The sequence below is a fragment of the Symphalangus syndactylus genome, chromosome 18, assembly GCF_028878055.3.
Source record: "Symphalangus syndactylus isolate Jambi chromosome 18, NHGRI_mSymSyn1-v2.1_pri, whole genome shotgun sequence".
Lineage (NCBI taxonomy): Eukaryota > Metazoa > Chordata > Mammalia > Primates > Hylobatidae > Symphalangus > Symphalangus syndactylus.
Window position 1 is genome coordinate 15,848,581 of NC_072440.2, and position 25,016 is coordinate 15,873,596.

Consider the following 25,016-nt stretch of genomic DNA (forward strand, 5'->3'; position numbering starts at 1 on the left):
TACTGGGGATGGATTTGTAGCAGGCATCAGTGCTTACACATTAAGAACCTGGCTTCGGAGTTGGAAGTCCTGGGTTTGAATGCAGTTGCTGCTTACCAGCAGAGTGACCCTGGGCAGATCATAGAATCCCATTGAGCTGTGGTTTCTGCGGAGGGAGAAGAGACCACCTCGGCCCACTGATGTGTGGCTGTGAGGATAAGCAAAATGGCGGGTGAGAGCGCTTAGCCCAGGTCCAGACACATACCGGAAAGGCTCGTGGTTAATGCTGACTTTTAAGCCCTGAACACCTGTTGTGCCCAGATGCTTTGCTGGGGGCTGGGGAGGCCGAGAGAGGCCCCATCTGGTGCCTGTCCTTAGTGAGCTCTCAGTCTGATAGGGGAGACATGGTTGGTGCTGGGGTTGGGGCAAGTAGCCAGGACTAACAGCTGCCCCCTTCACCTGCCATGGCAGGGAACCCAGTGCCCAGGTCTAGGAGATCCTAACGAACTTGCAGGTGGTCAGAGCCAGAAGGGCCTGGTCCCTCTTCAGCCCCGTCCCACCCTCTGCTGATGGAGAAACTGGGGTTCACAGGGATGGTGGGGGCTTTCTGGTGGCTAAGGCAGTGATAGATCCTGGCCTTCGCTTCCTGTTCGGTATTTTTTCCCACAACCCCGTGCTGCTTGCTCGGATTCTTTTTGTGCTTGTGACATTCTAGTTTAGATGGCGGGTTAGGACTGTGCGCTCCAGTGTAGGAGCCTCTGCCCACAGGCGGCTGCTTACATCTAATGAATTAAAATGAAGTAAAAGTGGAAATTCAGTTCCTCAGTAGCATCACCATGTTTCAGCTGCTCAGTAGCCACATGTGGCTAGCGGCTGCCGTATTGGGTGGCACAGATATGGAGTGTTCCCATCACAGCTGAAAGTTCTGCTGGACAGCGCCAGGTAAAACCGTGATCCAGACGGTAGAAGCCCATTGTGTCTTCTGAGAAGGACCTTTTTGTTGATCACTGACTTTGTTCCTATTCATTCTTACAGCGTATTTGGTCCTGGGACAGTGGTTGTATTAAATCCGATTGTGTATGTGAAAACATTTTGTCCCTGTGTGTTGTTGGTTTGATGCAATCACTGCCACTGGTTTTGTCAACAGGTTGATTTGAATCGGGTGCTCGTCCCTGAGGGGGCACAGCCCCAAAGTCATGGAGCTTGGGCTTTGAAATACGGGCCTTGGCTCAGCCAGAGCACCCACTGCCCTGATTTTATTCCCCCCCTGGTTCCAGCCAGTCCTGAAGTGTGTGCGCATTCTCACTGATGCAGACAGAAGCTCCTGGGCCTGGGTGTGGGTGAGCCACCTGGTTTCTTTGAACCTCAGTTTGCTCATTAAAAATGAGAGGATTTGACCAGATTGATTCATTTAAGCCTTAAATTTTCAGACAACTCAGGGGTTGAAGCTGAGGGGAGACTGACTCATGGTGTGCAGGTCCCAGGCTAGATGGATGTCCTAGTTTTCTTGGTGTGTGTGTCACTGTGCCTGGGAGAGACAGGTTTCAGAAGGGCTGGGCATGAGGTGATGGTGACCTTGTGGCACTTGCAGTGACATGGGGAAAGCCAGAATCCTAACGCTGAAAAGTTAACTGACAAGCCAGGGTGGCTGTTCTCAGGGTCAGGTAAATATCCTGGGAATGAGGGTTCTGAAGAGGAGGATCTTGGGAGACTGCATGGAGGAGGAGGCAGGTTGGTTGGATTGCCCATTACAGATGCTGTTTCGCCCTCTACCCACCTTGATCATCAGGATGGCCCTGTGCTCTTGTGATCATTTCCTTTTTATAGACATGAAAATGAGGGCCCAGGGAGGGCAAAGGACTGGGGTAGTGTCAGCACCGAGTGTAGACCCTGGAGAGAAACCACCCACAGGAAGGGGTAAGAGAGGCATGGGGGTGGGAGCTAGCACCTGCTAGCGCTTCCTGGGTTACCAGTTTGTTCTGAGATCAGGGAGCATGCAGAACCCTTTGAGCTTTACCACACAGGGTAACAAAGCGTTTCACAGCAGTGTGGTGAGTTACCTGCATCCTATGAGGGAATGCAGAGGCCTGAAGAATGGAACGTGTGGTTTTGTACCAGAAGAACCTAGAAGTTCCTCTTTCTCCTATCCTTCTCCTCTTGCCCCCTCATCCCTTCCCCTTTGTCTTCCGGCTGTTACACATACTCAGGAGGCTTGACCTGGGGAAGGGGGTGGCAAAGCAAGTGTCCTGGGTCTGCATGGGCACATTTCTCCCCATCACTCAACCAGGCTGGGAGGCGAAAGCCTGCAGAACGACTCTCAGGGTTCAGGTGGAAGGAGATGGGGCTGCTGGGAGCACAACCTCCTGAGTAGTTGGCCCTGGTTGAACAGGAAGAGACCCTGAGTCTGCTTGTCTGAGCTCCAGGGCCTCGTCTTGGATTCCTCCTTTCTCATTCTTCCCAGACAGCAATGACTCCTTCTCCCCCATGCCCTAGTTACTTGGCTTCTACAAGTGGGTGCATCTGCCCCGCAAGCAGCTCTCAGATCTTTTGGCTCCTTCAGCCCCTGCCACAGTCTTAGGATTCTTCCCCTCTCACCTGGAGTGTTGCAGTGGCCTCCTCCTGAGTCACCCTTCGGCTCATCCTTCACTTGGTAGCTAGACTGATTTCCTAGAAACACCAGTCTAACTTGGGGACTCCCAGCTTAGAGTTCTTTACCGGCTCCCATTGCTGCCAGGCAGCATTCACCCCCTTAGCCTGCCCTTCTGTGACCTGGACTCCACCTGTTCCACCTCCTTGCTCGCCAGCCATGGGGAACTGTCTGCTCCTCTTGTCCAGTATGTTGCTCCCCTCCCCTCATGTCTCCTTTCCCCCATGTTGCCCTCTGATTACCTGATGACTTCCCATCTTCAAGTCCACTTGTCTGTTAAATGAGGGGCTAAACATTCTTCCTAGGCCTCCCCTGTAGTATCTTTCAGAACTCTAGAGATGATCCTGCTGTGTCTTCTGGCTTGCATAGTTTCTTTTACTTATTTATCTTTATTTTTATGTTTTTGGAGACAGGGTCTTGCTCTGTCACCCAGGCTGGAGTGCTCATTGTAGCCTCAACCTCCTGGACTCAAGTGATTCTCCCACCTCAGCCTCCCGAGTAGCTGGGACCACAGGCATGAGCCATGATGCCCGGCTAATTTTTTAATTTTTTGTAGGGGTGGGGGTCTTGCCATATTGACCATGTTGGTCTTGAACTCCTGGGCTTAAATAATCCTCCTGCCTTGGCCTCCCAAAGTCCTGGGATTATGGGTGTGAGCCACCATGCCTGGCCATAGTTTCTTTTGCCTTGGCCTCCCAAAGTGCTGGGATTACAGGTGTGAGTCACAGTGCCTGGCCATAGTTTCTTTTTCTTTCTTTCTTTTTTTTTTTTTTTTTGAGACAGGGTCTTACTCTATTGCCCAGGCTGGAGTGCAGTGATGCAATCATAGCTCACTGCAGCCTCGACCTCCTGGGCTCAAGCAATCCTCCTGCTTCAGCCTCCCAAGTAGCTAGGACTACAGGTGTGCGCCACCACACCTGGCAAATTTTTTGTATTTTTGTAGAGATAGGGTCTCACCATGTTGCCTAGGCTAGTCTTGGACTCATGGGCTCAAATGATCCTCTTACCTCAGCCTCCCAAAGTGCTGAGATTACAGGCGTGAGCTGCCATGCCAGGCCTTGGCTTGTTTAGCTTCTGCTGAAATGTTGGCTTGTTCTTTTTTCCACTGGGTAATGTGCCTGTTTTCCTCTGGCTGCCTTCAGTGTTTTCTCTTTGTCTTTGATTTTCAGCACTTTGAATATGATATGTCTAGGGTTTTTGTATGTGTGTGTTAATTCTACTTGGGATTCCTCTAAGCCTCTTGGATCTGTGGTTTGATGCTTTTCATTATTTTGGAAAAATTCTCAGCCATTATCTTAGAAAATGTTTCTTTTACCTCATTCTTTCTTCCTTTGAGATTCCAATTACATATATGTTAGATTGTTTGATGTTGTCCTCCAGCTCTTGGATGTTGTATTCTGTTTTCTTCCCTCTTTTTTCTTTCCTTTTTTTTTTTTTTTTTTTTTTGAGACAGGATCTCACTGTGCTGCTCAGACTGGCCTAGAATTCCTGGGCTTAAGCAGTCCTCCTTCCTCAGCCTCCTGAGTAGCTGGGTCTGCAGGCATACTGCTGCACCTGGCTTCTTTCTTTTTCTCTTTTTGTTCCAGTTTGGGTAATCTCTGTGGGCCAATCTGTGGCTAACTGCTTCTTTCTTCTGCTGTGTCAAGTCTGCTGATGAGCTGTCAAAAGCATTCAATGTTTCTGTTATTTTTTTTCCCTCTAGCATTTCCACTTAGAGTTTCCATTTCTCTGCTGAAATAATCCCATCTGTTCATGTGTGTTGTCCATCTTTTCCTTGGGAACCTTTAACATGTTAATCAGACTTCTTAAAAATTCCATGAGTCTGATTCTGTTGATTGCTTTGTCTCTTGACAGTTTTTGTGTGTGTGTATGTGCCTTTTTTTGTGAATAGTACCTTTTGACTGCTCAACACAGCATATTAGTAGAGACTAAGGTCAGCCATATTTATGCTTGGAAATGAGGCTGGCTTTTTAACTGCTAGGCCATTAGTATAAGGAATTGAGTTAACCCCGCCTCGTTGGTCTGGTTTGGGTTCGGATGTTGATCTGATTACTTTGAGCGACCGCTGGTTTCATATTATTGTAGTGTTAGCTTGCGTTCATTGGAGGGGCTGAGTTTCCAGAGGGTTTTTCTCAGTGTTCCTGCTCCACGTCCAGCTTTTGGTCTTCCTCGTAGGTCTGAACCGTGGAGGAGTTTTGTCTGCACACTCTTGCCCCTGTGCCAGTGATTGACTCTGCTGTTATCTGTTACTTTGGTTTAGTAGCTCGGCAGGGAGGGTCTGGGATTCTCTGTTGTGTGGTCTAGCTGCAGTCTTCTGCAGGCTCCATGTTGCTGGGTCCGGGTGGGGCTTTTTCATTGATCCTGCCCTCCTCTGAGTGGCAGCCAAACTCTACCTGGATGGTAACTCTTGTGCAGGAGTTTCATGTCCCTTCTGTAGCATCGAGAATCTCTAGACAGTTTCCTGCCCCTCCCCCAAGGGCAGAGTCTTGGTTTTTCCTTTTGCCCATCTCCAGCCACATTGGGTCTTCACCAGTGCCCTGGGAGGTGACACGGTTTGCTGCCCCTCTCTCAGTGGCTTAAAGCCTTTTTTCCGTAAGGGAGAAGGGTACAAGTAGGATGTTTTTCTTTTCCTACAGCCATGATACTGAGGAAGGCCCTCTCCAAAGCATGCCGCCCCCCACCCTTTCTCCTGAGCACCTGGCCTAGGTCTGGAGAAGAGCCTGTGTTTGGGTGCCAACTCTCTGCTCAATGTAAGATTCTCTGGCTTCTCTGGCTTCAGAGGTTCTGCGCTGTCACATGGGCTCACCCTTGGCTTTTACCAGCATGGAAACATTTTACCTGAATTCCTCTCGCCACCTGCATGGGCTGGCTTCTCTTCTATCGGGGCCCTGTCTCAAGTGAGCTGGTGCTTGCCTCCTGCCACTCTGTGGAAGGGCCCATCTTGGTTGAGTGAAACTAGGATCTTGTATTTTATCTGACCTCTCCCTGTTAGTGTGGGGGCAGCTCTTTCCAGCATCCTGCATCTAGGGGGAAGTGGCCCTAGTGGTCCCTCCTGATCTCCGACCACTGGATCAGGTGGTGGGCATGTCTGTAGCTCCTGGGATGTGGGACAGGATGTTGTACAGTGTGACTGTGTTGTGGTTAGCAGGGAGCGGGGTCCTAGCGTGGGCTTCTGGAGTGAGCGAGAGGAGAGTGGAGGGCCCATTGACGGGTGGAAGCCTCCCTAAAGCATACTTTGGAGACTTGCTGGCATTTTCTGGAAGCTAAACCAGTCATTTTTGGGGGCTAGTGAGCCAGAGGCCCTGGCTTGGGCTTCAGGACTTGGCTCAGCTTGAAATGAGCCAGACTCTCCTGGGACCTGTTGACCCCACCAGCGGCAGGGGCATTGGACTAGGTGGTTGGCATTTGTCCTGCTCAAGCCTCAGAACGACCAGGGAGGAGAGGGGGTTTCCTGTCTTTGTGCCAAGTACTTTGTTTTATCCTCCCCATCCTCACAACTTTGCCATGAAATAGGCCATTTTTTGGGTAAGGAACAAAGGCCCTGAGAAGAAACTGGCCCAGGCCAGCCCGACCCTGCAGGTGGCATCTCCCTGCGCTGCCACCTCCTTCCAGTGGGCCTGGCTTTGGGTGGTGCCAGCCCCGGGGTCATGAGTGGGGTCACTGCCTCGTCCGCTGTCACTGTCCGCACCATCGTCGCTGCCGCTGATGCCTGGAGGGTGCTCTGTGGGGAATTACATTGAGTTCATCACTGTCCTCGCCTTCCAGGTGAGGAACCCACATAGAGGGGCAGATCTTGTCCAGTGTCCCATCGTCTGGAGGCAGCCGAGCTGGTTCCCAAATCAGGACTCTCAGATCCAGAGTCCTCATGACTGTCGCCTCGCTCAGGGCCTGCCCAGGCATATGAGCAGGTGTGCTTTCGTACTAGAGAGTGGGCCTCCGCTAGTCAGGTGGGAGGTGGTCTCAGAAGGCAAGGGGAGAAGAAGCCAGGAAAGGGGTGCCTCTGTGGAACACTGGGGCTCAGCCTGCCAGGATCCCTTGAGAGACGACATGAACACAGCTAGGAGCCTTCTCTGGCGTGTGGGGGGCAGGCGCCAACTCTTGTCCCTCAGTGGTTGGGGGTGGCTCAGGGCATCAGCTCCCTGCACTTCTGGGCCTGCTCCTCTGTGGCCAGGTGGGAAGCAGTTGCAGGTGCTTGAGGTCAGAAGCCCTCACCAGCGCTGCAGGTGACCTCTAGGACAGCTAAGGGGTGTAGGTGGGCACTGGTAGGCTCTGCTGGAGGAGGGAACCAGTTATAAAGACAGGTCTGAATTTTGATTTTGGGCAAGGCCCTGATTCTTTCCCAGCTGGTCTTGGCCAGACTGTCCCCCGTGTGTGCAGATTGACTAGGGCCCTGCTTCTGGCTGGGCTTGGCAGGGGCAGCTCTGCTCCAGGCACCTCTTTTTCTCTTCCTGGGACTAGCAGGCTAGCCTGGGCCAACAGTGGAAGTGCAGAAGAATAAGCGGAGACATGCAAAGGTCTCTGTTGGCCAAGTCACATGGTTGTGCCCAGAGTCACAGAGCAGGACCTTTATGAGGGGCCGTGAAGTCCATGGCAAAGATGTGCATGGGGCATGTGTTGGGGTCATTGCCCTGTCTGCCATTGTTGTCCGCACCATCGTCACCGCCACTGATGTCTTGAGAGTGCTACATGAGGGCAAACTGGGGCCCTTAATGCCGCTCACCAGAGCCTCCTTTCCTCAAAGCTTCTTACAACTGGTTTTTCCCCACCTCTTTAAGGTCCCATTGCAAAGCCTGTTTTTTTTTTACAAAAGACTTCCCTGACTTTCTCTCATACAAGGGCAGAGTCTCTTCCCCTTGAGGCAGAGCTTCTGCCCCCTGGGGTGGAGCCTCTTCCCCCTGGGGTGGAGCCATGCTCTGCTTGCTGTGCCAGCTCTCTCTGAAGGTGCAGCAGCCTCTTGGTAGCCTCTTGGCAGCCTCGGGGTTGTATACCCGGAACAGAAGAGCTAAAGGCCTAGGAGAAGTCACTTTGACGAAAATGAGGCCCAGAGGAGCAGTGACTTTCAGGCCTCCCAGAGTCACTGGCAGAGCAGGCTGGAAATCTGGGCTCCAGGTTTTCAGAGTCTCATCAGACAGAGGCTGGGGCCAAGCCAGGGTTGCCAGAGCTTCCTGGACTGGGCAGTCCTGACTGTAGAACCCAGCATGCCACAGCTGCCTGGCATCACCCTAGCAGGAGGAGGGGAGTCACGGCCAGTGATGGTGCCTGTTTCCCCTCTGCATCCAGCAGGGGTCTGGCTGTGGACGTGGCCAGAGTGGGCAGGGGTTGGGGGGGCGGGGCGGATGGCTGCAACTCGTTTCCCAGGGTCCCAGGTCCAGAGGTGGGCTGCCACTGTCATGGGTGGGGGTCAGTCCCAGCAACTGCCCCATCTGTTTTGCCCTTGCTTGATTGTAGCTAGGAAATGGTCAGAGATTTAGCCCGCAAGTGAGTACACATGGGACCTGGCCCTGTTTTGCTGCTCACTTGCTTTGTGAGCCTTGGTGCTGTGTGTGTGTAGTGTGTGTGGGTGTATGTGTGTGGTGTGTGTGCATGTGATGTGTGTTTGTCTGGTGTTTGTGTGTGGAGTGAGTGTGAGTGCACATGTGTTGTGTCTGGTGTGTGTGTGCGTGCTGTTTGGAGGAGTGTATGTGGTGTGTGTGTTATGTATGTGGTGTGTATGAGTATACATGTGTGTCTGTGTGTCTGATGTGTGTGTAAAGCACTCTGGTTCTGGAGCGAAAGTTTGAGGTGCTGGGTTCACTGCCCACTGGCCTCTGTGGCCCTGGACAGTTCATCCCTGAGCTTGTGTGGTCCTGTGTGAAGCTGGATGGTAATAGCAGCTCCAGTGAGGTGTGTGAGACCCAAGGGGGAAGTCGTAGTGAGCTCCTGGGTCTTGGTCAGCAAGTCCTCAGCTGGTGCTGTGAGCTGGGCTCCAGAAGTCTTGGTTCCTCATCCAGTTGCCAGCCGGGTGACCAGGAACTCTGCTTTTCCTCTTAGAGCTTCCCGTCCTGCTCTGTGTCGAGGGCATTGTCTTGAGAGCTGAGAGACAGTGTGCGGAAGCACAGGGACAAGGACTGGCCGCAGCAGGTGCTTAACAGACGTCCTTCACCTTTTCCTTTTCCTTTTGGAGGTGGGGAGCATTCTCAGTATCTGTTGGGGGGCAGTTCCCACCCGGATGGGGGCAGGAACCCCCAGGCCCTGGACTGTTGCCTGGCCCTGATGGGTTGCCCCTTTAAAAGTTCAGCTGTGGGCCAGGCGTGGTGGCTCACATTTGTAATCCCAGCATGTCGGGAGGCTGAGGCACGAGAATTGCTTGAGCCCAGGAGTTCAAGACCATCTGGGCAACATAGGGAGACACCTATCTCTACAAAAACAAAACAAAACAAAACAAAAAAAACTAGCCAGGTGTGGTGGCGTGTGCCTGTGGTCCTAGCTGCTTAGGAGGCTGGGGTGGGAGGATCCCTTGGACCCAGGAGGGTAAGGCTGCAGTGAGCCATGTCCAGCCTGAGCCACAGAGCGATACCCTGCCTCCAAAAATAAAAATAAAAAAAGTCCAGCTGTTGCTGTTTCTCAGGGAGCTGGGGGATTCTGGCATCCCTGTGGATATCCTGGGACTCCAGAACCCTGTAGGGGGCTGTGTTTCAGTGGGGCAGACTGAACACACACGCTGGTGTCTGTTTCCTCTTGAAACCTCACTAAAGTGACAACAAAGGGATAGAAAGCTCTGAACTCCCAGAGCAGGAGAGGAGGGCATGGTGGATTAGAAACCCAGAAGATCACAGGCAGGGCTGAGTGCTGGCTCACTGGGCAGGCGGGGAACCTGAATGCCACACTCGGGAGGGTGGCCAGGTGGGAATCAATTCCAGCAGCCCAGCCCAGGAAGCAGCTGAGGTGGTGTCCATGACACGGGGGATGGAAACCAGAGGCTGTCACCAAGACAGTTTTCTTCTTTGGGGACCAGAGAGGCTGTGATGTGAGGGTCCTGTGCACAGCTCAGGGCTGGGACACAGGGCATGTGGGAAGTAGGGTCGCCCACAGACTGCACACTTGGAGGGTGGGATTACCAGCCCCTTCTCTCCTCAGCTCTCAGGATACCTGTGACCTGGTTCCAGTCTCCAGGCTGGGGTTGGAGGCACCCTCTTTTGAGAAATTGACCCCAAAGCAGAGCCCTGTACCTACTCATGGGATCTCCCACCGAAGTGATAGGTCCTCAGCTGTAAAAGCACCGAGGCTGCTCCCCCAGGCACGTGTGGCCCCCAGGGCAGCTCCCGCAGTCTCTCCCTCACCTGTGAGTGGACTCAGGATCACCAGGTAGCGAGTCTCCAACAGGAAGGATGGAGACCTGCAGAGACAAAACACGAAGCAGAAAAAAGGACTCCGAGAAAGCAAAGACCACGTGAGGAGCAGAAGAAAACCTAAAATCCCAGAATAACACCACCTCCACTCATAAGTCTTTGCAGTATCCTCTGAGTGTCAAGACACGTGTTGCTTTCACTGAAAGAACCAGCAGCGAAGACTGGAATAACGAGAGATCATCAGCGACTCCCGGAGATGAAAAGTGTGATGGTGGAGGTTTTAACTGCACAGGTGTGAGGTTTGGGTGGTCAGACTGAGAAAATAGCCCAGGAAGTAGAATAAAAATTTTTACAAAATGATGACAAATAGGAGCAAAAATATAAGAAAAAAGGAAGATTAATCCTGGAGTTCCAGAAAGGGAACAGAGTACGGAAGAGTGAAAATTATTGAAGCTAGAATTTTCAGGATGTTCAGAGCTCAATAAAAGACACCCCCAACCCCTGCCAACTGTCTGGCCTAGTGAATGAGTAAACTGGGGCAAAGAGAAGATCTCAAAGCTCCCACAGAGAGAAAAATGGGCCCCCAGGATCTCAGCGGCACCATCGGCAGCGAGAAGACAGGATGATGGAAAGCGATCTCCAGCCTGGGCTTCTGTACCTGACCAGACTGTCCCTCACATGGGAGGTGGATATGGACATTTGCAGTCACCTCAGTCTCACACGCCCGGGAAGCAGCCAGGGCACCTGCAGTCAGGGGACATGGAGAATGGACCAGTGCACCCAAGGTGGGGGGAGGTGCAGGAAGATCCCGTGCAGCCATGCCAGGCTGCTCACTCAGATGAGGGAGGGAGAGTAGAGGGGGCAGGGGCATGTCCCCGAGCAACAAACGGGATCCAGCGAACAGTCACCCGTGTCTCTGGCCATGTTGAGGCTTGTTAGAGTTGTGGAAGGAATGATTAATAGCAATATAGAAAATGAAATAAGCAAACTAAGGCAGTTACCTACTCTGGGAAAAGTGAAATAGTATACAAAAGAGGAAATGTAATCACTACATGGTGTACTTTGCATTAAAAACCAAATTAAGCCTTGAATTAAATCCAAAATCGTGCTGCGACTGTATCAGCAGGAGGGAAGCTTGTGAGTAAGGGAACTTGGCTAAGTCCTCATCTTTCGTAGTCGAAAATCATTAGCCCATCTAAAATGTGCAGATCATAAAATAATGATATCAGTACACTTTTTGGAAATTTGAGGGTAAAAAGAATCTACCAAAGGTCTCCTTCTGGGGAGTGGGATTAGAGGAGGAGAGAACTGTGGATCTTTGTGCCTTACAGGACTGACTTTTTCAACTAGGTACAGGTGAAGCTGGACATCTCCTGACTCCTTTGCAGGCGGGAGCTGGAGTGCACGAGTGCTGGAGTCAGCTGGCTGCTCTGGCGCCGGCAGGGGGGCAGGGGTGGACTCCACTCGCTCGAACCTCCTGAACTTCCTTCGTTCCACCCTCCAGGGAGGGAGCACGCAGGTGAGCGGGGCGGGAACAAACTTTGTACCAGCCCCGCAGCAGCACCTGGGGTTCAGAGGAAGTGTTCCAGTGCTCTTTTAACCCAGCCGTCGGGGCTTAAGTGTTACCAGCTCAGTGGGCCCTCTGCCTTTTCATGTGACGCGGCTGCCTTCTGCTAGCGAGGGTTAAGGGTCAGTGTGACAGCCTTTTGCACCTGCACTTGTGGCACCCGAGTTCCTGTCTGGCGTCCAGGAGGAATGAGGCTGCATGAACGAATTGAAGATGGTAAATGTGGGGGATTTTATTGCTGATGAAAGTGGCTCTCAGCGGGAAGGGGAGCTGAAAATGGGACGGAGTGGGAAGGTTATCTTCCCCTGGAGTCTGGCCATCCCTGGCCAGACTCTCTGAAGCTACACCATCAGCCTGTTCCTCTGAAGTCACACTGCTTCTGTCCGATGTCCAACCGTAGTCTCTGAGGTCCAGTTACTTTTTCTGTCTCTGCTGGCTGAGTTCTGGGGTTTTTATAAGCACAGGATTGGGGGCAGGGAGTGGTTTTGGAAAAGATAACAGTTGAGCGGGAAAACGGGGATGTAAGCTCTCACTTTGGGCCTTGGTATCAGGCCTTTTGGCTTGAGGGTGGGACCCCCGCTGGGGACCTGCCCTCTTCTGCCCCGTATTTCCCTGCTCCCTGTCCCTATCACAGGTGCGACTGGTGAATCCTGTGAGCGAAAATCAAAGGGGTTTCAGCCACAGGGTCCTAGTGGTTTCCAGGCTGTTCTGATCAGTTCTGATGCTTTCCGTGAGTTCCGGTGGGAATTTTGATGGGCTCTGTGCCCGGTGTTGAGACAGGCCATGCCCTAGAGTCCTGGGGAGTTCCACCCCAGAACAGCAGTGGCCTCCCGCAGGCCTCGACCCAAGTCCAGGTGTCAGCATGCACTGCTCGCTGCTGCAGGAGGTATTGATCGGTTTGCCACTCAGAAGTGATTGCAGTAGTGTCAGCAGAAGCACTTCTGTGAATTACTGCTTCCAGCCGACTTGCGAAGAGCTGCTAGAGAGCGCGTTTGGCTCGAGTTACTGGCCAGCAGGTGGCCCTGCCCTGTTGGCTCCCCTGGTTTCTGTTTGAAAGCTTGACTCTTCCCCGGTCAGGGTGGATCTGCTGGGGCCTGGGCTGGCTTCCAGCTGCCCAGCTGTGATGAGGAAGATCGGTGCGCTCCCGGGCCCCACCTCGGCAGCGGCATATTTGCCCTCACTGCTCTGCAAGGGGCCCAGCGTGGCCACAGCCCCATGCCCCCTATTTGTCCCGCAGCAACATGACAGGCCTCACTAGGACTCCTCCACCTCTCACTCCTGCCTCAGCCCCACCTGGCCCTGTCGGGAAGCGGCTCCAGCTCCAGGCGTGGCCCCCACTTCCCAGTGCCATGTTTCCCTGTCAGTAAGGGCAGTGCTCATGGACCCTCCTGCTCGAGGCTGGTGGAGGGCACCACAGGGTTGGCTGTGGGTATTGCTTTGCCTGCTCCAGGTGTGTGGCTTCATCGGTAGGTGCCAGGAGGGTCCTGTCCTGTGCTGTGGATGAGGGTTGCCAGGTTTGCTGTGAGACTGTGGCGTGTCCTTGCACATGAGCAGGCGCTGTTGGTGGTGCCCCATCTTGATTTCAAGTTACTGAGTTGACATTTGTTTATATTGATTCTCTTTGGACCTGAGCAAGTCACTTTGTGGCCCTTCTGCGCGTCATCTCCTTTGACCCCAGCAGCCCTGTGAAGAAGGGAGGGGCATCACCACCTCCATTTTATGGAAGGTGGCAGGGATGGTGTCATTCCTGGGACTCCTGGGCCAGCCTGGAGCCTGGCACATAGGGAGCCCTCTGCTGAGTGAATAAAAGCCTCGCTGGGTGGGTGGGGGTACCTGCGCTGGGGTCAGAGTGCCAGGCAGGAATTAGGAGGGCAGTGGCAAGGCGGGTGGAGGAGACAGCAGCAGAAGAGGATTCTCCCTCAGTCTCCAGAAAGGGGCGCAGCCCTGCGCACACCTCGACTTTGGGACTTCTGGCCTCCAGAACTGTGAGAGAATACGTTTCTCTTGTTTTAAGCCACCACGTTTTGGGTGATCTCCAGCAGCACCCCGGGAAACTAAAACAGTGACTAAGACCAGTTCCCTGCCCTCACAGGGCTTGCCCCAGCCAGGCACAGTGTGACAGTGTGCTAGGACAGTGTCCAGGGCTCCGTGGGACCAGGGAGGGGCACCTGATCGAGAGGCGTGTTGTCAGGGAAGGCTTCCTGCAAGCAGTGACCCACAGAGCAAGCCCAAGCTGGCCAGGCAGAGGGCAGCCTGTTGAAGGCCTTGGGCCACTGGGGCGCTGGGCTTGGAAGGGGGTGGGGGGCTGGCCAGAGCAGAGGGGGTGGGTGGAGGGCTGGCAGGGCCGCATCACTGGGACCTCAGGAGCCCCTGGGTGCAGGTGGCCACAGCGAGGGTGGGTGGAGGGGCTGTGCAGGGCTCATGCCCATGCCCAAGGGCACCACCAGGAGCATGGAGAGAGACCACTGGGAGGTGTGCTGGGTGCCACGGCTTGGCGTCTGGCAGAGGGCCTTGCAGAGCTAGGGCTGTCTTGACTCCGAAGCTGGGTTTGATCTTTGGTTCAAAGTGCTTAGAAGTGTGCCTGGAATGGGGTGAGTGACCAGATAGTATGATGACCATTTTTCTTTGATCATATTATCACATCTTGCCGGCTGGCTTTATGCCCTAGGAAGGCCCGGCCTGTTCCCTGAGTGTTTCGTGGTGTGTGTTCTCGCTGCCCCTCCCTCCCTGATGCCCGCGTTGACCTCCTGTTGAATTCTCCTGGAAGCTGGAAAATGTAAGGTCAGGAAGTGTTCAACCAGAAAATGGACGTGACAGGCTGGAGAGAAGGGCCACGGGGACAGGGCTGGGTGGACCTGACGAGTCAAGAGCTTCCTTTGGCTGATACTCTGGCATAAATATTTAATGGGGGTGAGGATGGCACTTGTGGAACTGAAGTGGCCGATATTGATGTAGGAAGACTTTAATGCGCAGAGAACGTCTGTCTGGGTGGTTGGCCTGCGGGGCTGCAGAGGTGGGGAACGTGAAAAATAGGTGATGAAGATGTCACTGGGAGAGGCCCATTTCAGGGACGCTGCCCACAGTCTGATTTCTAAGGACAAAGACCCTCTCACTGCAGCTGTCCCGAGCTGCTGGGTGGATGGTCCTCACCAGGAGGAACAGGCAAGGCAGCCACACCCTGGTTCTATAACCCTTGGCACATTTTGGCCTTAGGAGCCTCGTCTGCCATGAGGATGGTGGTACTTCCTACTCAGGTTGGTGGGAGAGTCCATGGGCTGAGAAATTCTTTGTGTGTATTGAAAAGAGCTTGTTTTCCATCACTAAGCCACACCACTTCCTTCAGTGCCTTTGCTCCAAAGCTCCCTCCTCCAGGAAGTCTTCCTTGATCAAAACATCCCCTTCTGATTACTCAGTGTCTGTGCAGCAACCAGCATTTGTTGGTCCACTCAGGAAATATGAATTGAGCACGGCCACATGCAGGCTTTCCTGGTGCAGCAAAGAACAAGACAGAACAGCCCCTGTCCTTAAGGTGGAGAGAGGAGAGAGCACGTAAAGGAATTTGCACGCTTTTTCTGGGCAGGTAGATAGCACATTGTAATCGCATGACAGGGCAAGGGACGGGAGTTAGTCCCACAGCTAGTGAAGGAGCCTGTGCTGACTGAGCGGCGTCTGAGCAGGCACAGGGAGGAGTCAGGGAGTGAGGAGGCTCCAGGCAGGGACACTGATGCCGGCAGCCTGGGGAAGGGCTGGTTGGGCTCAGAGGCTGGAGGGAGCTCAGGGCAGAGCCAGGTGGTGAGGGAGTGGAACATGGTGAAGGCCTTGTGTTGAATCTGTGGGAGGCGGAGCTGCCCCAGACGGTGGCAGTGGACAGTGGTGGAGTCTGACTTCCATGTTAAAGCCACAGTTTTGGCTGCCGGGTTGAAAACAGGTAGAATAGTGGTCCCCAACCTTTTTGGCACCAGGGAGTGGTTTCGTGGAAGACAGTTTTTCCATGGACCCAGGTGGTAGGGTGATGGGGATGGTTTCAGGATGAAACTGCTCCACCTCAGATCATCGGCGTTTAATTAGATTCTCATGAGGACCACACAGCCCAGATCCCTCGCAGGTGCACTTCACAATAGAGTTCGTGCTCCTATGAGAATCTTATGTTCCCGCTGATCTGACAGGAGGCAGAGCTCAGGCTGGAATGCTTTCCCGCCCACCTCTTGCCTCCTCCTGTGCGTCCGGGTTCCGAAGAGGCCACAGACCCGTGGCCTGGGGGTTGGGGACCCCTAGACTAGAAGGCAGAGTGAGCTGGGTGGCAGCAGAGAGCCAGGGAGGAGCCCTCGTAGGAAGCAGCTCAGGTGTGAGGACGCAGTGTCGCAGGCGGAGGGTCAGCTCTGGACACACCCGATGGCCGGGTCGGCGGGGCTCGCTGAGGCAAGGAGAGAGGAGAGGAGCCGAGTGAGCCGCAGCGAGGCCACCATCCGGCCCGAGCCTCTGTGGGCTGGAGGGGCTGCTTGCTGAGATGGGCTGCGGAGGAGACAGCCTTGGATGCTGCCCCCAGAGCTGGCCGGGTCCCGCTGAGGCGCTGGGCAGCGGGTGAGCTGCTGGAGTTCGTGGGTATGTGCCCCGGAGGCTGATGTGTGGAGCGGTGGACCTGGGTTTGGCCTGGGGGCAGGAGACCAGGGCTGCACTCTGGGCTGTCACCACGTTCAGGGTGGGGAGATGAGGAGCCAGGGGCAGAAACCGGAGCTGCTGATGTGAAGGGACCACAGTGGGTTAAGCTGTGCCCATTTCTTCTGGGAGGTCAGACAAGGTGATGACTGAGGATCACTGGGGACCTGGAGCTGTTTTTGGGCCTGGGGACAGAGGCTGGAGAAAGCGCAGAGGGCCGCCTTTCTCCCTGGGAGTTACCTTTGGTCCCAGCACACTTCTGGTTGGGTGTCCTGCCTGGCCCTAGGGTCCTCGAATGGGACTCTGCACTCAAAGCACTAGTGCATGTGGTCAGCCCCATGTGTGGTCCAGGCGGGGCCCTGCGTCCTCCTGCCTGCACCAGCTGCGGAGCCGGTCACAGTGTCTGCTTCCCTGAGCCGTAGCAGGGAGGAGAGGGCCTGTCCCATGCATCCCAGGGTGTGCACTGTAGGTGATCCCGGCCATCAGAAAAGGCCGACTCGAAGGGGCAGGGGCTCTGAGACAGCTGTGCCTAGGCTGAGGCTGGGAGGAGCATACAGGCCAAGCGGAGAGTGCTGTGGTTGGCCCCGCCCAGGAGGGTGCAGCCTGGACCCCGCATCAGGTGTGCAGAGCTCAGAGGGCCTCAATAAATGGTTGAATGCCTGGGTCTGAGTTTGTGAACAGTGGGAGGCTATGGAAGGGTTTTGGGCTGGAGGCTGTCGGACCTGAGTGTGAAATGTGCTGTTTGTCCCAGAGGGACGGTTCCCAGATTCAGGCAGGAGACCCGGCTAAGCCGTGTGGCTGATTTGTGAGGAGGGAGAATTGGTCCGCAGGTCTGTAGCCCTGTGGGCAGCTGTGGTCCTGTGAGTGCCAGGGTGTCCTCAGCACACACGAGCTCCCCCACAGGCCTCTCCCTGCCTTTAATGGCACGGCACGCTGGGCTTGCCCGCTGGCCGCATCTCCCCACAGTCTTAGGAGAGCAGGTTATGCTGACCAGGCCACTGGCGGGCGGAGGTGATTTTTCTCTTTTTAATTGAATTATATCTTATACGTTCATATGAGTTGGAAAAAAGCCCTCAAACTGCTTTTCCTCTGCTCTCACACAACAGTCAACACAGAGGACTCCTGTGGCGGCCAGGCTGGGGATTTCTCCCCGCCAGCAAGCAGGCACTCAGTCCTGCAGCAGCACCAGCTGGGTGTCCCCCAGTCCAGTTCAATTCCAGCACTGCCCACCTGGAGACAGCACGAGATCCCACGGGGCGAGGGCTCAGTCCCACAAGACTGCCCCCAGTTCCGATGCCAACCGCAAGCCCCAGGTTGTTTTGCTTGTGCGTCTCACCCACTGGCTATAAATTGGGGTTCGCACCCCCCGCCGCCCACATTTGACTAATTTGCCAGAGTGGCTCACAGAACTCAGTGCAGCACTGACATTTCCTGGTTTATCATAAAGGATGTTACAAAGGCTTCTGATGAATACCAGAGGAAGAGACGCCTGTGGAGGATGGAGGAGGGTACGGAGCTTCCACGCCCTCTCTGGGCAAGCCCCCCTCCAGGAACCCCCATGTGTTCAGCTCTTTGGAAGCTCCTCAAAGCCTGTCCTCTTGGGCCTTTTATGGAGCCCTCATTGGCTAGGCATGGTGGAAACATGTAGAAATGGGACTGGACAAAAGGGCTGTGAGCCCAACACTGTCAGTCAGAGTGGGGAGCCCCGGAAGGCCTGCCTGTGCAACATTCCTTCCTCCCCTTCTGAACTGGGGGTCTCATGACCCACACAGTCAGACAAGGCAGGTCAGAGAATTTTTCTTTTAGTTTTTTGAGATAGATTCTCACTCTGTTGCCCAGGCTGGAGTGCAGTGGTGCAGTCACAGCTCACTGCAGCTTCTACCTCCTGGGTTCAAGCGATCCTCCCACCTAAGCCTCCTGAGTAGCTGGCACTACAGATGTACGCCACCATGCCCAGCTAATGTTTTTATTTTTTATTTTTTGTAGGGACAATGTCTTGCTATGTTGCGCAGGCTGGTCTCAAACTTCTGGCCTCAAGCAGTCCTCCCGGTTCGGCCTCCCATAGTGCTGGGATCACAGGCGTGAGTCACTGTGCCCAGCCTAGAGAATTTCTTCATGGGCAGCTCCAAGACAGAAAGGCGGGGGAAGATTCAAGTATATTTTCCATTTGTATGGCCTTCCTTGGGGAGAAAAAGGAGCAGGTGAAAGGGGTGGGGGCAGGAGAAGTTCAGAGAGAGAGAGAGAGAGAGAGACAGATGCTGTTTACTGAGGCCTGCTTCTCAGGCCTGGAGTGGTCCAATGTTATGACAAAAGACTGTAATAAGGGCTGGGGGGATAATGAGCCAGGAGCCACAGATGGAAACCTGCATATGTCATAATGCATGTTTCCATGTAATTCCCACCAGACCCAGTTAATAGCTCTAGACCCCGGAATCGCCTTTGTGTCTTCTCTGAATCAATAACCAACCCAAAATATAAACACTGTTCTCACTTCTGTCACTATAGTTGAGTTTTGCCCATTCTTGAACCTCATGCCAATGGGACATACAGGATTGTACCCCGGAGCGCCTTGGGGTGGACCCTGTCACATCCTGTATGTGGGGCTTGGCCATGCTGTGTCTGCAGTTCCGTCACATACTATCTGTGGGGCTTGGCCGTGCTATGTCTGCAGTTCATTCTTTTTTGTTGCTGTGTAGTACCCCATGGTTATTGTCACAATTTACTCATTCTATTGCTGATGGATATTTGTGTTTCCAAGTGACTTTATGAATGATGTGGCCAAGATTGTTCTAGAACCTGTGTACTGGTGGACAAGCACTGGCTTCCCTTGGGTGTCTCCCCAGGATAGTTCCTGGATCATGGGCTATGTATATATAGCTTCAGTAGATACTGGGCAGACGTCATTTCCTCATCTTGGCTAGCGGGTCATTCCCCCGACCCGTCATTCCTGCGTAAACTGCCAAGTTCAGCCTCAAGTTGGGCTGAGTCACCCACCCGTTCCAGCCCCTGAGCCGCTTCCATAACAGGGGCTGGGTTCTGTTCTGTTCTGTTCTCCTAACAGCCCTGTGAAGCATCCTGGCCCCTCTGAGAATCAGAGCTGACTGTCCCATGACCCAGCACGGGGGATTCAGGCGGAGACCGTGCGGCGTGCGCTCCTCTTCCCAGACTCAGTCACCCCGGGCCCCACCTGGGGCTCTTGAGCCCCTTCTTGGGCAGCAGGTGTTGACCCGAGCACAGGGCTGGGCGCATGGGCTTCCTCTGAGCACCCCACGCTGGGGCTTCTCCCCTCCAGGCACCAGCTTGCTGCAGGAGGTGGTCTACTTGGTGAGCCAGGGCGCTGACCCCGATGAGATCGGCTTGATGAACATCGATGAGCAGCTCCCGGTCCTGGAGTATCCGCAGCCGGGCCTGGACATCATCAAGGTACCCAGGGCCAGCAGCACCTGTCCCAACACCTCTTTAGGGTATTTCTACAGCTACACCCTGATGGTTGACAGTTGCTTCTGAGGGCTCTGTGGATTAGGGGAGAGCAGATAGCCCCAGATAGCCAGGGGAGAAGTTGGCAGGCCTGAGCTGGCAGTGACCTGGAACCTGATGAGGGCGTGGGTGACACATCAGCGTCAGGGAGTCTGTGAGGTGGAAAGGAAGTCAATGCCTGGGGGGCACAGGGCTGAGGGGCCATTTGTGGGGAGCAGGCCCTGGGCCTCCCCTTCACTTTCCCCTGGGGGCCCTCCTCTGAGGGAGCTGGGTAGGATGTGTTTGCATCAAATATTTGGTATCAAGAATGAATAAATGTTACCCCAGAGCCCTGCCCCCCCCACCCCTCAGGCAAACCCACAGGCCCCCCCACCCCATCCGCTGCACCTCTTTAGTTCCAGCCTCACACCTGAATGGGCCAGAACTGCAGCCTCCACCACACCTGTCCTCCTCCCTCTGGAGCAGCATTCCAAAACCCAGCTCTGAGAGTGCCGTCCCACCCCATGTCATGGCACAAGACCCCTGTGGCCCTCCAGGGCCCCTGTCTGCACCCCAGCCTCTCAGGCCTGAACAGCCATTTTGCTCTCCTTGTCCATGCGGAACCGTCTGGGAGTCGTTCCGTACTGCCGTGCTGAGGGCCACCGCGTTCAAGGCACTGCTCTTGGCATTGGGGGCAGCAGTGACTGACAGCATCAGGCCCGGCCTTTCAGCCCAGGAAGCCATAGTAGCTAGATAGCGATCAGTGCTGGGAGGGGAGCAGATCAGGAGGCGACCAGCAGTCTCCTGTGGGGATGTCTGAGGCAGGTCCTGAAAGAGGAGAAGAGCAGAGGGACCGGTGAGCAAAGACCCAACGGCACGAGGGGCCTGGCTTTCCAGAGCAGTAGGCAAGCCTGGGGGTTGCAGGCAACGGTTCCGGGCTCTTTGGCTTCATGAGGGCTGGGCCCATTCCTAGGGCAGCTGGGAAGACGGGCTCTGAGCAGAGGAGCACGGTGCTGACTGGTTTACAGGACCACCCTGGCTGCTGATGGGAAGGCCTGAGGGGCAGGTGGAAGCAGCAAGCGCATCAGGCCAGGTTGCTGTGTGGTCCAGCGCCAGCCTGGCAGCACCCACTGGGCCTGGTGCCTCCTGCTGCCTCTGCTGCCCTCCGACGCCACTCCAAGCCGGGGCAGTATCTCCCAGGCCTCCTGAGCAGACCCTGTGGCTGTGGCTATGATAGGTGAACTCCGCAGGCCAAAGTCAGGGACCCTTGTCTCTACCGCCAGGGTCCAGCCAGGGTGTGCTCATGTCTCAAATGTTTGTCTCAGGTGACAAGGGAGGCTGTCCTGGCTGGGTCCGAGACTCTCTCCGGGAGAGGAGACCAGGGAATGACAGCCTTGCCTCCTCTTGCTCTGACCCCTCCCCACTCCTGGCCTCACCTTTCCCTCTAACCCCTACCCTTGTCCCCTGGCCCCCACCCCTTCCCTTGTCCTCTGGTCCCCATGCTCCTGGCCTTACCTCTCCCCCTGGCCTCACCCCTCCCTCTTACCCTGACGCTCTCCTGACCCCTCCGCTACCCTAGACCCGCCGTTCCCTCTGATAACCCCACTTCCCCTGAACCCCACCCCTTCCTTCCTCCTCTGGCCCCCTTCCCGTTGGCCCCACTCCTCCCCTTGGTCTCACCCCTTCCTCTGACCTGCCTCTCCCTCTGACTCCACGCAGGAACTGACCTCTCCCCGCCTCATCAAGAGCCACCTGCCCTACCGCTTTCTGCCCTCTGACCTCCACAATGGAGACTCCAAGGTAAGCTGGCACCTCCTCTGCCTCCCGAGATGAGTCCCCACCAAGAGGAGCCCAAGGCCCCTGTGCAACACACATGCAGGTCCCTGGCACTTACCTGGCCTTGGGGGCTATCTTCCCAAGGAGCCCACACGTGAAGATCCCTTCTGAGGTCGTCTTGGGTCATGCATCTCTAGCATTTTACCCAAGTTTTTAATGATGGGTTGGTTTTTACCTCACGATCGAACATGGCTGTGGCCAGCCTAATCCAAAGCAGGCCAGTAGGTGAGTACCTGCTTTGGGCTGAATTCTCTTTATTTTTCAATTGCATCAAATGCCAAGGCCTGTGGGGTTTTTTTGTTTGTTTGTTTTTTTGTTTTTGAGACGAAGTCTTCCTCTGTCGTCCAGGCTGGAGTGCAGTGGCACGGTTCACTGCAACCTCTGCCTCCCTGGTTCAGGCGACTCTCCTGCCTCAGCCTCCTGAGTAGCTGGGACTACAGGCATGTGCCACCACACCCGGCTAATTTTTGTATTTTTGGTAGAGACAGGGTTTTACCATGTTGGCCAGGCTGGTCTTGAACTACTGACCTCAGGTGATCTACCCACCTCGACCTCCCAAAGTGCTGGGATTACAGATGCCCGCCACCGCACCCAGCCAGAGGCCTGTGTTCTTACCACCAGGATCAGGGTTGTGAGTTTTCTGTCTTCTGCAGATTTTAAAGTAGTTCTAGAGGACAGAAATAAAATGCTCAAGTAATTTACCTGGCCAGCACTACTGCATGGACAGGGCACCTTTCTGCTGAAACAGCGAAGCAGCAGCAACCAGAGGCCGTGCACATGAGCCCCAACTGGATGCTAGAAGCGGGTGTTGGTTTGTGAGGTGCACCAGCAGGTTCGGGGGTCTGGCCTGTGTTGGGGCAGCCCTGCCTGGGAGGAAAGGAGACATGGACTCACCCTGCTCCTGTCACCCACAGGTCATCTATATGGCTCGCAACCCCAAGGACCTGGTGGTGTCTTATTATCAGTTCCACCGCTCTCTGCGGACCATGAGCTACCGAGGCACCTTTCAAGAATTCTGCCGGAGGTTTATGAATGATAAGCGTGAGTGTTGCAGCCTGGCGGCATGTTAGAACGGGAGCCGCCTGGTGTCGTGGATGGCCTGGCAGGTGCTGGGTGCTTCCCCGGCACGGTCTTCAGTTCTGACAGTGACCACGTAGGTCAGGCCCGCAGTCACTTTACAGATGAAGACACTGAGGCCGAGGGCGTCATGAATGTGGCCGAGATCCTAGAGCTGGTGTGTGTCAGAGCAGGTCCATCGGAACCCAGAGCCCTTCTCTTCTACCACACTGTTGGGGTGTCTGAGAAGTTCCCCAGTTAAAACATCCATCCTTCCTACCTGAGTTTCAAACAGGGAGAGAATGAAAACAGTAAAAATGGAGGCCCAGGTATCACTGCTGTTAGTGACAGGGGCTGGAGTGGAGACTGGAGCTAAGTGTGACAGGCATGGGCTTTGGCTGAACCTCAGGCACAGGCAAGCCACTGGGGCAGGGCACACTTGTGCCCAGTGGGAGGAGGACAGCTGGGCCGAGAGTGCCGGGTGCTATTCTCTGGCCTCCATTCCAGCCACTGCGGAGGAGCGAGGCTGGGTTCCACCCTGCCCTGCTCTCAAGGAAGGCGGGAGCAGGCCCCTTGTCTTGGTCCCACTCGCTCCCAGTCCTTACTCTCTTGCCCCGCTGGGCCACCTGTCCCTTGGGAGTGGTGGCAGGAGCTCCTCAGTGCAGTTCTGTTCCTGCCTTCCTGAGGAGGCTCCCCATGGCCAGCCATAGCTTTGGGAGGTCCTGGGACAGAAAGTGGGCAGTGTAGGGTGTGCAGGCAGAGGAGCTTTGAAATGTGTCATAATAGCTGCACTTTAGTTAAATCTACACTGAGACTCTTTCCTAACCAAGGCTGAAAATACACTTTCTATTTTATTTCCCAACTGAAGTGATGCTGGGCCGCATTGTTCAGTGGGGCTTATCAGGGGTTCTGCAGGGGGCTTATGTGACAAGATTAGAATGAATCATGTAGCAGAGATCCTGGAATGTAATGCCCCCGAGTTTAAGTGGAACTTAGGGCAGTGGACCTGGAGCTGCCGCCAGGCCTGGTTGAAGGGGACCTCTTGGCGGGGCAGTGCAGGGTGCCACAGGCTGACTCTGTTGCTTGCAGTTTGAAAACCCACGAGGGCCTCAAAGCCCTGGGATGATTCTGTTTCCTGCCCTTGAGCCTCTGCTTCCACTGTGCCTGCTGAGAAGCGGCCCTGCCTGCAAGGGGCAGGAGGCCCCAGACCGCACCCTGAAGCCCCATGAGCCTGCTCCAGGCCTTCTGTCCAGCGTCTCTTCCCATGGCCTCCTGGCCCTGGCACCTGCTCTTGTGGTCCACCAGGCATTTGGAGCAACCCACTCATGGACTTCTGAAGCTGTTTCCTAGGGTCCAGCATGGACTCTGCTCTCTGCAGAGCATGGGGACAACACCCACATTCAGACCACCACGTGGAAGAGGTTACAAACATCTTGCTCAGGCCAGGGCAGTTAACGGTTCTCTTAATTTAGGCCTTTCCATGTCACCACAGTCACAGACCCTTCCTCCACTGAGTGCAAGGTCCCACACATATGCCTTGGTCCCAGCAAACCCTGTAGACAGGCCCACTCAGCACCCCCGTGCTCCATCCTTCATTGTCACTCAGTGAGCACGCACATACTGAGGACCGCTGGACCCCCCTGCCTGATGTCCTAAAGACGTTGGAAACTAATATGCACGTGAACCCTGAAAGCACACCATGTCCAGACAGGCTGGGCTCAGAGGCCGCAGCACAGGGTGACAGCAGGAGGGACCTGCATAAACAACCGCGCCTGAGGATGGTGACCAGCTCTGCGAGGCTGGAGGGCAAAGGGCCCTGGAGGCAGGTGACACCTGCAGTGTGAGGATGGCCCGTGACAGGCTTCCTGTGACACCTGCAGTGTGCGGACACTGTGTAGACAGGGTCCCTGTGACACCTGCAGCGTGAGGATACTATGTAGACAGGGTCCCTGTGACGCCTCCAGCGTGCGGACGCTGTGTAGACAGGGTCCCTGTGGCACCTGTAGTGTGGCATGCAGCCCTTGTGTCCATGTCTTCTCTGGGGTGGACAATGAGGTTTTGTTATTCTTCCTTAATATTCCAGATGGATGATTCCCTTCCCTTTCACAGAGCAGCGTGGAGCCCAGGGAAAAGCGTGGAAGGGCCCGACATCCTCCCCTCCTCTCAGGCATTCCGGTGGGAAGGCTCTCTACCCAGCAACCCACAGCTCACTCCTGTCCCCCCTCCTGCTCCGGGGACTCAGTGCACTTGCTCCTCACATCAGCGCAGGACCACACGTGCAGTCCTTCATGCCTTGCTTCTTCCAGAGTCCTCACACTATTTCTCCATGTCACCGGGGTGTCTGTTTTTGACATCTTGGTACATTCTTCCTTGGAATGAAGTGGAGTTTTTCTTTACCTTCCGTGTTCACAGGGCCATTTGACTCTTCCTTCTGCCCCAGGGACTCATCTGCTTGGACTTAGCTCCCCATGATGGGCTGCAGTCAGGCCAC

At 54.9% G+C, this 25,016-nt stretch overlaps 1 protein-coding gene and 1 pseudogene across 1 annotated transcript in view; one reads left to right on the forward strand and one right to left on the reverse strand.

Annotated features, from left to right (window-relative positions):
• The window catches only part of LOC134733491 (large ribosomal subunit protein eL33-like), a 346,767-nt pseudogene that overhangs the window by 104,800 nt on the left and 216,951 nt on the right, over positions 1–25,016 (reverse strand).
• SULT4A1 (sulfotransferase family 4A member 1) overlaps positions 1–25,016 on the forward strand; it is a 37,740-nt gene that overhangs the window by 1,846 nt on the left and 10,878 nt on the right. The window contains exons 2-4 of the mRNA XM_055252523.1: positions 19,470–19,600; positions 21,353–21,433; positions 22,384–22,510. Coding sequence (XP_055108498.1) covers positions 19,470–19,600; positions 21,353–21,433; positions 22,384–22,510 — 339 coding nt within the window. The remainder of the gene's footprint in view (positions 1–19,469; positions 19,601–21,352; positions 21,434–22,383; positions 22,511–25,016) is intronic.